General features: G+C 47.3%; 1 protein-coding gene across 5 annotated transcripts in view; it reads left to right on the top strand.

The window, feature by feature from the left end:
- LOC115198828 (cyclin-dependent kinase 17) overlaps positions 1-12,177 on the top strand; it is a 39,846-nt gene extending 27,669 nt beyond the window's left edge. For 2 of the 5 annotated variants that reach the window (XM_029761151.1, XM_029761150.1), the window contains 14 exons: positions 2,730-2,876; positions 3,725-3,889; positions 5,369-5,502; positions 7,362-7,487; positions 7,746-7,802; positions 7,917-8,031; positions 8,241-8,335; positions 8,495-8,557; positions 8,667-8,911; positions 9,261-9,358; positions 9,578-9,683; positions 9,898-9,940; positions 10,125-10,215; positions 10,311-12,177. In XM_029761151.1, coding sequence (XP_029617011.1) covers positions 2,750-2,876; positions 3,725-3,889; positions 5,369-5,502; positions 7,362-7,487; positions 7,746-7,802; positions 7,917-8,031; positions 8,241-8,335; positions 8,495-8,557; positions 8,667-8,911; positions 9,261-9,358; positions 9,578-9,683; positions 9,898-9,940; positions 10,125-10,215; positions 10,311-10,627 — 1,782 coding nt within the window. In that variant the 5' untranslated portion in view covers positions 2,730-2,749 and the 3' untranslated portion in view covers positions 10,628-12,177. Of the gene's footprint in view, positions 1-2,724; positions 2,877-3,724; positions 3,890-5,368; positions 5,503-7,361; positions 7,488-7,745; positions 7,803-7,916; positions 8,032-8,240; positions 8,336-8,494; positions 8,558-8,666; positions 8,912-9,260; positions 9,359-9,577; positions 9,684-9,897; positions 9,941-10,124; positions 10,216-10,310 lie in introns of all 5 variants that reach the window. The other 3 variants (XM_029761148.1, XM_029761149.1, XM_029761152.1) reach the window with 2 other exon arrangements.
- Positions 12,178-12,188: the final 11 nt, after the last annotated feature.

Below are 12,188 nucleotides of genomic sequence, written 5' to 3'. Positions count from 1 at the left end.
TTTTATCCCCACACACACACACACACACACAGTGTTTCATCGATTTTCATTGGTAGATCAGTGGTTGACTGGTGAGGGGATGGGGGACTGTGCTGCTATATGCGTTTTCTATGCATTGGCCTGGGGTGCATTTAAGAGCTGATGTGATTCCTCACTCTTCATGACAGAGAGGCATGTCTGTTCTACGCTATATATTTGTATCTGATCGTTCTTTGACGTTGTGTCCTACTGACTGGCACCTGTACGCCTGGAGGTAATTTGAGCCATTAGGCTTAGGCTGGACATGGTGAGTGTGTGTGCACTTGGGAGGGGGTGTGTGTGTGCACTTGGGAGGGGGTGTGTGTGCACTTGGGAGGGGGTGTGTGTGCACTTGGGAGGGGGTGTGTGTGCACTTGGGAGGGGGTGTATGTGCACTTGGGAGGGGGGAGGGGGTGAACTGCAGTCACAGATCCAGACAGTCATTGCTTGAATGATTCCAGGGATTCCTGCAATGTACGCTCATGCCATCAGGAATGACACGGGGATTTGAAGGATGACTGAGATGTGTATCTAGGCAGACAGATGGTGTCTCAAGTGTATGCAGTGGAGCTAATGATCTCAGAGGGAGTGAAAGAGAAAGGTACAGTACATGACCAAAAGTATGTGGACACCTGCTCGTCGAACATCTCATTCCAAAATCCTGGGCGTTAATATGGAGTGGGTCCCCCCCCCCGTTTTGCTGCTGTTACAGCCTCTGCTCTTCTGGCAAGGCTTAACACTCGATGTTGTAACATTGCTGCAGGGACTTGCTTCCGTTCAGCCGCGAGCATTAGTGAGGTCGGGCACGGATGTTGGGCGATTAGGCCTGGCTCGCAGTCGCTTCAGCACCTCGGCGGTCCCGTTCTGTGAGCTTGTGTGGCCTACCACTTCACGGCTGAGCCATTGTTGCTTCACAATAACAGCACTTACAGTTGACCGGGGCAGCTCTAGCAGGGCAGAAATGTGATGAACTGACTTGTTGGAAAGGTGGCATTCTATGACTGTGCCACGTTGAAAGTCACGGAGCTCTTCAGTACGGGCAATTCTACTGCCAATGTTTGTCTATGGAGTTTGCATGGCCGTGTGCTTGATTTTATACACCTGTCAGCAACCGGTATGACTCAAATGGCCTAATCCACTAACCTGAAGGCGTGTCTACATAGTTTTGTATATATAGTGTAGATGGCTGGAGAGATGAATAGCTAGATAATCTTGGTCCTCTTCTTGTCTGTCTGTCTGATGTGAGGTTAGTGCTGTGTTAGGATGTTTCCATGATGTAGTGGATAACTGTATCCCGTGTGTGTGAGACACACACACACACACGCCGCACCCTTCACTGCTAGCTGGCAGTGTGTTATCGCTGTGTCCAGTACGGGATGGTGTGAGGGGGGGTTAGCAGGGGGGGGTCCCACTCTCGAGGGGAGTCACCGCGGCAACACAATGGGCAGGGAAACTGGCCTGAGGCAGAGAGAACAAGGTGTTTCCTATGACCTGGCTTACTGCTGTGTCAGCATGCGCGCGCACACACACACACTGATACACATAAACACACACACTGATACCCAAACCATACACTGATATACACACCATACATAAACACATGCACACACACACTGTATTCTACATGCATTTATACATATTTACCATACACACACAAATCATACACTAGCATATCCGCACAACACATAATTCATTGATAGACTTACACACATACAGTAGATCCTACACAGATGGATGCACACACAACACAGCCATACCATCGGACCAGGCGGGTATTTGTGTTGCTATGAAATGTGGCCAGTTCTCCCAGTCTGCTGGCCTTTTCACCTCCCATCACACTCAGCCAGCCAGCCTGCCTCGGCCAATCACTGCAGCCGCTGGACTAGATCTGTCACTGCAGCCCACCAATAACATCGCAGGATACAACCACATGACGACCACTGCTGTTACTTAGGGTGTGGCCAGTCTGAGGACACTGATGGGGAGGTGTGTGTGTTTAAGTGTGTGTATGACTGCTATTCCTATATTTAGCTGGTACTGTGGATTTTGAAGTTGACCTCTGTGTTGCACCTCTCATTGTCATTTTAGCCACAGTAGATGGCCTTGACAAATTATGTGTATGTCTGCTTCTGCATCTGTGTTGGTATGTATGTATGTATGTATAAGCGTGCGTGCGTGCGTGTATTAATGCATTTTGCTTACAATTAAGGAAAGCAGTATTCATGTTTGGATGTTAAATTCATGTTTAATTCATGCTTTATTAAGGCCCTAGCTGAGTGCTGAGGGGAGGTGCAGTGACTGCAGTATTCCCCTCTACTCATCATAAATATTAGATTAAAAGGTGTAGTTTATTTATGAACGGTGCTATTTTAGCACACACGTGTGTTCTCAGCCTCTCATGCATACTCTTGCAGCTTAAGGGTTGGGCTTCTCACGGTCTGTGTGTCCATGTGTTGGTAGCATGTACAATACCAGTCCGTACTGGATTAATAACATAATCACAGCAACACAACGCACTTACTCCAGCCCAGCTGTACCAATCTCAACATAAGGAAGCTAACATGTCGCTATGTGAGCAACATTGGACTAGAAGTGACTAGCGAGACAATTACAAGTTACTTGTTTACGCCTGGCCACCTAAAACGTGTGTGTGTGTGTGTGTGTGTGTGGGTCCAGTGCTGACCTTTGCCCTCTGTGCCCTGCCAGCCCAGCCAACCCAGAGGACTGTGTGATGGAGAAGATGAAGAGGTTTAAGCGGCGTCTGTCCCTGACGCTGCGCTCCAGCCACACCATAGACGAGTCTCTGTCTGAACTGGCCGAGCAGATGACCATCGAGGACGGCGGCAACAAGGACAACGGTCAGTAGCGAGTGTGAGAGAGAGAGAGAGAGTATTAGAGATTGTATTAGTAAACAGAGCGCGCACAAGCCAGCGCTCTGTGCCAGTCCCAGCGATAAGAGACTGATAATGTTACTATTCTGAAGTGACTCTTGACTGAAGGCCAGTAGAGAAGGATACAGCCAGCCAGTGGACACACACTAGGGCCCTTTGGTCACCCCCGAGGATACAGTTGAAATGTTTGATGTAGCTGGCAGCCAGCAGTATCCTTTCTTGCCATCTGAAGTGATTTAATTTGATGGCTAATGAGAGTTTAAAGAGAGGGTGTGCCAATGGCCAGAGGGAGACAGAGAGAACAGGGTGAGAGACATGGAGAGGGAGAAAGAGGGGAAATTGACACACAGGGAGAGCAGCAGCAGTGTGAATGATCTGTCCTAGAGAGTAGCTCTTTATGTCCTTATGTAACAACAGAAGCAGCCTGGTGGGATGAAACACATACTGGGAAAAAAAACTACGCAGGGGGACGGAAGGTAATGCTGCTACACTGTTTGTGGAAAAGACATCACACAGAAAAGGAAAACACTCTCACACAAACACACACACATTTTGGGCTGTTGAAGTATGAAGCTAAAATCCTCTGGCCTACATTAGGTTACATAAGTGCTCTCTTCTACTGTTTTTATATAAAACAAGGAAGCACTCTGTTTACTGAATTCTGCTCAACAGAAGACTGAACAGTATATGAACTACTTGTTTTATAATGACTGATTGATTCATTGGTAGATTGCGTGATGAATCGGATGGATGGATAGATGGGCCGATTGATTGACATATTGACTAATTGATTGACATATTGTTTCTCCTTGCAGAGCCAATCGTGCGTAATGGGCGACCGCCCTCCTCCCACAGCATGCACTCGTTCCTGCACCAGTACACCGGCTCCTTCAAGAAGCCCCCCCTCCGCAGGCCACACAGTGTCATCGGAGGAAGCCTGGGTTCCTTCATGACCTTCCCCAGCAACGGCAGCCGCCTCGGTGAGTTACACAGAGAGAGAAACAAACAGACTCGGAGATGCACAAGCACGTATACGCTAATGGCACACATGCTTGCACGCACACACACACGTCACACACTCATTCAAACATGCAGGCATATTTACTTATGACACACCCACAAGCAGCACCGCTATAAGCAGCCTGTTCTCCTTCATGGCCATGCCACCCAGCTGCCAAGGTGAGTTGCCGTGGAGACGGGCATGCTCGTGCCTGTGCACCAGGAAGTGACTGAGAAAGAGCAGATGGCGACAGAGGACAAACAGGAAGTGAGTCATAGCCCCTGGGAGTTCTGTCCTGTCACGGTGTGACTTTTCATCACACACACACACACCACCAGACTCGTCTCTCTCCGTCTCTATCTCCAACCTTCCTCGCAATTAAGTGTGTTTTGTACGACTCGACCTTTCTCCTTCTACGCTGTGTGTTTGTGCGGGTGTATATTTGCGTCTAAAAGTTTGATGTTTGTGTGTGTCTGAGGACAAACGTCTTCCCTGCATGTTCTCTGAGCCATCACCATGACGATAGCTGTTCTCTGGTCTCCGGGGTGAGCCAACTATTATGGTCTGCGGTCTAGTCGATTCGTTTTCACGAAGAGCTTCTCCTCAGACTGAACTCTGTCCCAGTTAGAGTTAAATGGGTTTGGGGATTTTGGGGGGGGCAAGAGACAACCAGGCAAGTCTATCTGGGACAAGATGGAACTAGATTAAAACACACTGTCACACTATGTTAAATGCCTGGTTAGCTCAAACAACAGAGTGGGAGAGAGCGAGGGAGAAATAGGGCCAAGGAGAGGAAAGCGAGTGGAGTTGGAAAGAAAGGAGGGTTATTTGGTAGGCAGAGCAGAAGATAGACGGCTAGAGAGAGAAGCAGAAAGGAGAGGGGGGGAGAGATGACAGTAGTGTGCTGGATGATATGATGACAGGCTGCTGGGTTGGAGGTGTTGACACTGATGACAGAGAGAATATGTGCCAGCACACACACACACTGTGTGTGTGTGTGTGTTCATTAGTCCACCCCCCCCCACTACGCACCATGTTCTACACCAGAGGCATTAGTTTTATGACCCTGGAGGAAGCAGTGTTGGTTAGTGCTTCATCTTTGGCCTGTGGGGTGAGAGGGGGAAGGGGTGAGAGAAATAGAGAGGGACTGCAGGATGATGAAAGAAAGGAACTTGAGAGAGAAGGAGAGGTTGTAGGGTTGGGACCAGGCCATAAACTAACTGTTGACAGAATGAGAGAAAGCACTCCTTCTCTCTGTAATGTCTCTAACTGATTCTCTCCTATTCTTACTAAAACAGCAGACTACTGACTCAGTTTGACACAAGCTATAGCAAGTCCCTGCCATGTTTATCTCATCACGAGTGTCATTTGCCAGGCAAAATGTTGAAATTGAGCAAGTTCTGCTTCTAAACTCTTAACTCTTCCTCCCTCTTTCTCCTCTTCCTCTCCTCCTCCAAAGACATCGTCCATGAGAACCTGAAGATGGGCTCAGACGGGGAGAGTGACCAGGCGTCTGGGACGTCGTCAGACGAGGTGCAGTCGCCCACCGGAGTGTGTCTGAGGAACAGGGTGCAACGACGCATCTCCATGGAGGTACACAAACACAACTGTCAGGGTGGAAAGCATTAGCTGGTTCAGGCCACCAACAGTTAGACTGACTGACTGACTAATGGAATGTTGTCACGCGACAGTAATCTGTGGCACGCTTGGCCTCTGCCTGCTGACGTTCCAGACGATCCCCTGCCACATAGCTGGTCAACAATCCCGAGAGGAACCTCGGACAGGGAGTGGGATGGAGACGGAGAGAGGGACTGCACCACTTAGCTCAGCGAGAACCTGGGATTTAAAGAGGGACTGCCTTTAAAAAGCAGCTAATCCCTTTTGAAAATGTACCGATGTGGCATCAGTATGAATCAAACCGTTGTTCTCGTGTCAACATTTACTACGAAGTGTAAAGAGGATCATTTTGGTCGTGAAGGTAGTCTCATCCGTGCGTCACAACGGTAAATGAAGGTTGAGGTTTTTAATTTGACCGTGTCCGTTTGCCCACTAACATGGGGTAAACTGCAGCGTCGATTGCTCTCGATCCAATATCATAAACAGTGACGGACCTGCCCAGCAGCTCCGACTTTGTTTACATAAGACAATGCATCGCGCATTTTTTTTGTACTTGAAAAATACAGCACCAAACACGTTGGTTATATGTAAAATGACCTAACTAAAACATCCTCGGCAACAACTTGAATTGTATTTAATTACAGATTTCTTCAGTTATCTTGGATTCATTCTGGGGATTTTTGAGGAAGTGAAATTCTGGTGTCTAGTGTCTCATGAGGGACAAACACCTCCAATACTGAAATCCTGTTTTTTTTTTATAAGCAACAGAAAAACACACGTACCAATCGGCGAGTGTTCAGTCACTCTTTAAGACTGGGGATGTTTTTCCTTTCGTCTCTGTGACTCGTTTTTGCTTTTTTCCTGTATGTGTAAGCTGTGTTCTTTTTGCTCTTTTTTTATGTGAGTGAATGCTGTGAAGTATGACCTGACTTCCTGGTGTCCCATGGACTAGAACTTATTCTATGTATAATAGATTTAGTGCTTGTCTCACTGGTTCTGTTTACTGAGTTATAGAATCACTGGTAGGAATACTGTTTCCTCAGCGTGGTGACATTCTGCCACCTGGTGGTCAGTCTGGAGAAATGTAAGCAGTACTTGACTACCTATATATCAGTATTATGTTAATGCGCGCATGCGCACACAGGGAGTGACCTATTTCTCCTTGATGCCAAGTGTTTATCATATTAGTCTGAGCGGAGACACGAGGTGCTTGGCCTTTAGATGGGAATCATCAGACATCTGAATAATCTCCCTCTCTCTCTCTCACACACACAAACACACACACACACACACACACACACACATCATCTCGGTTACTACATCTAACCAGATTCACACAAACACACTCATGTGGGTACATATCATTCTGCCCATTTGTTCCCGTTGAAGCGGAGTGTTGATGGGGTTAGTAGGCTGTAACAATACACTGATTCATATCACTATCTATAGAGAGAACACGATGCTCTCTCTTCATCGGCTTCTACGGGCGAGAGATGGCAGGCGGTATACAAGTGTGTTACGTGATATCCATGGTGGGTGGGGGGTGTGTGTGTGTGAAGATGCTTGTTTGCTTATCTATGTTGTTTTTGTGTTCTTCAATAGCGATTGTTTTCATGTATGGATCATTTTTCTAGAAGCGCCTCTGTTCTTCTGTCTCTCTTTCTGGGGTGAGTGGGAGGAGAGAGTCATTTCTAGGACAAAGTGTGTGGGTGTAATCGTGGAGATGGCTACACGTCTCACACAGACAGACGCAGTGTTCGATAGGACTCATGATATATGTGACGTGTATGATACGTCTCTAACCCGTGTGTGTGTGTGTGTGTGTGTGTGTGTAGGACCTGAACAAGCGTCTGTCTCTGCCTGCTGACATCCGTATCCCTGACGGTTACCTGGAGAAGCTGCAGCTGAGCAGCCCTACCTTTGACCAGCCCCTCAGCCGACTCTCACGCAGGGCCTCCCTGGTACGTGTGTGTATGTGTATGTGTGTGTGTGTGTGTGTGTGTGACAGAGATTGAAGGAATATAACATTATTGCCCGACAGTGTTCAGGTACCGCCCTCCTTTCTGGTTGTCTCCATGGCAACAGGCATGAGGTTGAATTGGACTGTCTCTGTATGTAATCTTGTGCAGTGAATGAAGGCATCCTGTACGAACGTCATTCAACACAGAAAAAAAGACCTAAACAACATGGAAGATGATCTCTTTATTTCTGTTTTTCAGTCGGAGATTGGTTTTGGGAAGCTGGAGAGCTACATCAAACTGGACAAACTGGGAGAGGTCAGGGAACACACACAAACACTCCTATAAACTCAGAAAACATGTTTTTCACAAGAGGTTCCTGAAAGTGATTTAGTTTTGACTCCGGTCATAACCAGTTAGTTTTTTCTATAGGGGACCTATGCTACAGTATTTAAGGGGCGCAGTAAGCTGACTGACAACCTGGTGGCGCTAAAGGAGATCAGGCTGGAGCACGAAGAGGGAGCACCCTGCACCGCCATCAGAGAAGGTGAGTCTATACCTCTGTGCCTTTCCTCCTCTATCACTTAATCACCTCTCCTCTTCCTCTCCCTCATCCTCCCATTACTGATTTCAATGCTACGTTGTCTTTTATTTTTGTATCACTCGTCACTCTTTCTCATTCACTATTGTTCCTCCTCTTTGTCAATATACTACCCCTTCTCTCCCTCATCCCTCTCTTTCCTTCCCTCTCTCCAGTGTCGTTACTGAAGGACCTGAAACATGCCAACATCGTGACCTTACATGACATCGTCCACACAGACAAGAGCCTGACGCTGGTCTTCGAGTACCTGGTGAGAATCACTTACTACCTGACTCTGCTCACACTGCATGCTGGTCATTGTAGTCAAAAATCTGCCCTAATTATCTGAGGAGTTTCTAGTCCTAAGTAGGCTGTTGTACATGTACTTCCTGTCTTGTCTGACTGACTGCTGGCCTCACTTCCTGTGCAGGATAAAGACCTGAAGCAGTACATGGACGACTGTGGGAACATCATGAGCATGCACAACGTCAAGGTGAGTATGACCAAGACTAATGACCTAGCACTCACTGTACTGTAAGTCACTTTAGATAAAAGCCCTTGCATAATAGTGGTTAACATTGCATGTGTTTGTGCGGTTCTAGATCTTCTTGTTCCAGATTTTGCGGGGGTTGGCATACTGCCACAAGCGGAAGGTTCTCCACAGAGACCTAAAGCCCCAGAACCTGCTCATCAATGAGAGAGGGGAACTCAAACTGGCTGACTTTGGTCTGGCGCGGGCGAAGTCTGTCCCCACTAAAACGTACTCCAACGAGGTGGTGACTCTGTGGTACCGGCCACCTGACGTCCTGCTAGGCTCCTCCGAGTACTCCACACAGATTGACATGTGGTAAGAACACTACATCCTAACAAGCTACGCCAAGGGTAAGCAAATCCTACCCTGGAGGTGCGAAGTACTGCTGGTTTTCTCTTCTACCCGATAATTAATTGCACCCACCTGGTGTCCCAGGTCTAAATCAGTCCCTTATTCGAGGGGAAGAATAAAATAAATAAAAAAGCAATGGAACTGGCTTCGAGGTCCAGATTTGAGGCCCTTACACCATAGGACCTACAACCACTTCATTCAATGAATTGCACACACATAAACTTTTAGTAAGCACTTTACATCCTAACCCCTTCATCCTACTCCCTAGCCTCTATTTTTGATGTGTGCGTGATTTCTCTCTCTCTGTGTTTAGGGGTGTGGGGTGTATATTTTACGAGATGGCTGCAGGTCGGCCCCTGTTTCCTGGCTCCACCGTAGAGGATGAGCTCCACCTCATATTCAGACTGCTGGGTGAGGACAGAGTACAGCCTGATTTGGATGTTACAGCCTATCTAACCCACTGACCTAGTGCCACCTAGTGTCTGCTACAGGGATGAACACACAACCACAGAACTCTCTAAATAAGCAGGAGAGTCCTCAGGCATGCTGCTGACTATGGGGACATTATTTGAGCGTTAGCTAAACGTTGATAGTGTGATCTAAAGACTGTCCTCGCTCTTATTTCTTCAGGCACGCCATCAGAGGACAGCTGGCCAGGGATCTCTGGCGTCGACGAGTTCAAATCCTACAACTTCCCCAAATACAAACCTCAGCCCTTCATTAACCATGCACCCAGGTAGCGTGTGTGCGCGCGCGTCCATGAGTGTGTTTGAGAGCGCACGTTTCTGTGTGGGTGTGTGAATGCGTATCCGTGAGTGTGTTTAGTCAGTACAGGAGGCAGGAAATCCTGTGGAACTTTAGTGAAGCAACTGTTCACTTCCTTCCTCTGAAGTTCCCATCAGTCACCACCGACTGACTGTAAACCCTGTGATTCTCGCTCTCCTTTTCAGGTTGGACACAGAAGGCATTGAACTGGTGTTATCGTTTCTGAAAGTGAGTTTCTCTGTCCACATTTTCCGCACACTGTGTAACCTACGCAGTTATACTCTGAACCACTGGCATGCAGTACTGATAAAATAACAACAGGGGGTACGGTAGTCATTTCTGCCTTACTCATTCTGTTTTGTTGTTGCTGTACTGTCTGTGTGTGTTAACTGTTGGTCTCCCTCCTCTCCAGTACGAGTCCAAGAAGAGGATCTCAGCAGATGAAGCTATGAAGCAGGCCTACTTTAAGAGCCTGGGGCCACGGGTCCACACACTGCATGAGAGTGAGTCTCTAAACCTGGGGATGGTCTAGTCCTCTGAATGGCCTGGAGATACTCACACATAATTACAAATCGCTCTCCATCTCTCTCTCGCTCAGGTGTATCAATATTCACTCTGAAGGATATCCAACTGCAAAGAGACCCTGGCTATCGGAACTCCTCAAACCTGGAGTCAGGTGTGTATAAAACAAACACACACACACACACACCTCTTCTTACCTGGAGCTTTATAACTGTTATGACATACATGGAACACTCCCTCTCTCTCTCTCTCTCTCCTCTCTCTCTCTCCTGTCTCTCTCTCCCTCTTTCTCTTTTATTCACTCCATCTCTCCAGGCAACAGCAAGAACAGAAGACAGAGCATGCTCTTCTAGACTTTCTGCTCCTGGGTGGAGCTCTTTCCTGTTGCTATAGTAACGGACTCTCGCTTGAGATGAGACTGAACGGGACAGAGCCCACTCCCCCCTCTCGCATGAGCCCCTCACCCCTGGACAGACCCCCCCCCCCCCCCCCCACTCACCCCCATAGTGATTGAGTCTGGAGTTGATTGGGGAGGGAGAGATGAACTACGTTTATTTATTTGAAGATATGGAAAGGGGGGGTGGGGGGTATATTTTGCTGCTATAGTACTACTGTCTGTATTTAACACGCAGTTTGTGTATATGATGATGTGAACTCAGACACCATGCACAGCCGATCAGTCGCTAAGGTTACTATTGTTATTGTAAATTATGAATTATGGCTATTATGATTCCACTGATGATCTCGATGTTGTTTATCATAGCTGTTACCTTTGCTGTTTTGCATGTCGTCGTGTTCAGAGAATGAATGCCTTTTTAGCATTTTTTTCTCAAGTACTTTCTCAAGCTTCCTCTGATGGTGGTGTTTGACTGAAATGAGACCAGACCAGTCCAAACTGGGAGAGAGGGACTGGACTGGGAGTGTCTGGTCCTCAACTGGAAATCTTTCCTCTGAACCGAATCAATTCCCAGCCTCCCTCTCATTCTCCTTGACCTAGAACATTCCAGAACATTTCAGGGGCCAGACGGGGCTTTAGAAAGGGGTTGAGATGGGGTCCAGTCATTTGGAGAGCACAATGACCCTCAGAGCCTCTTAGCCAACGAATGGGACCACAGCAGAAGGTGGAGTTTGACTCCCCAGGACATTCCCGGTCTCCCTCTCCGGTTGTCATGGCAACAGGGAAGCGATGATTAAGGAAACACAGGAGCGCCGCAGGAAGTGATGTGACCTCCCACAGGAACTCATCAGTCCCCCCTCCTTCTCAGTTTCCCCTAGATGGTCTTGACCCCCAGGATGGTCTTAAGTTCTTGTATGCAAGATCTTCATTTTCTCGTCTTGCCTTTTGGAGGTCTACAATACTGGTTGTTTTTGTGCGTCATCAAAGCAGTTTCTTGTTTTTTTGAATGGCTGTCTACTCTGTAGCTGGGCATGGGAGTGGGGTTGAACCATGATTTCAGGGCACTACAAGGATGACCGGTGTTTAAAATGGCTGACATGATTTGACAGTATTAAGAGATTTTTGTTTTCTATGTTTGACCTCTGATCTTTGACCTCTCCTTGTGAATACAGTGTCAGTGTGGCATGTCAAGGGGCAGAAACTTCGCCTCTCAAAGGAGAAAAAAATATTTGTTTCACAGTCTGCATTGGACCTCAAGTTTTTCTTTTTCCCAGCGTTTGTACACATTTCAAATTGAAATTTTAAATAGACTTAACAAGCCGCTGTGTGTGTTTTCAGCTGACAGTGATGTATATTAATATTGTAATACTGTACTTTTTCAAGTTTAAAAATGATCTGAGCTTACCTGAGGGTGTGTGTGTGCGTGCCAGACATATGGAACTCCTGCTGTGGTGTAAACTCAACTTCTCTGGAACACTGACAGTTGGTGGTCCTGGGATTATTTATTTCTCATAACCATCACAGTAAAATGAGTCTGTTTGATAAATACACTTGTCC

Source organism: Salmo trutta, chromosome 8, assembly GCF_901001165.1.
Source record: "Salmo trutta chromosome 8, fSalTru1.1, whole genome shotgun sequence".
Taxonomy (NCBI): Eukaryota; Metazoa; Chordata; class Actinopteri; order Salmoniformes; family Salmonidae; genus Salmo; species Salmo trutta.
Note: the sequence above shows the minus strand (reverse complement) of the source record. Positions and strands in the feature narration are given on the sequence as shown.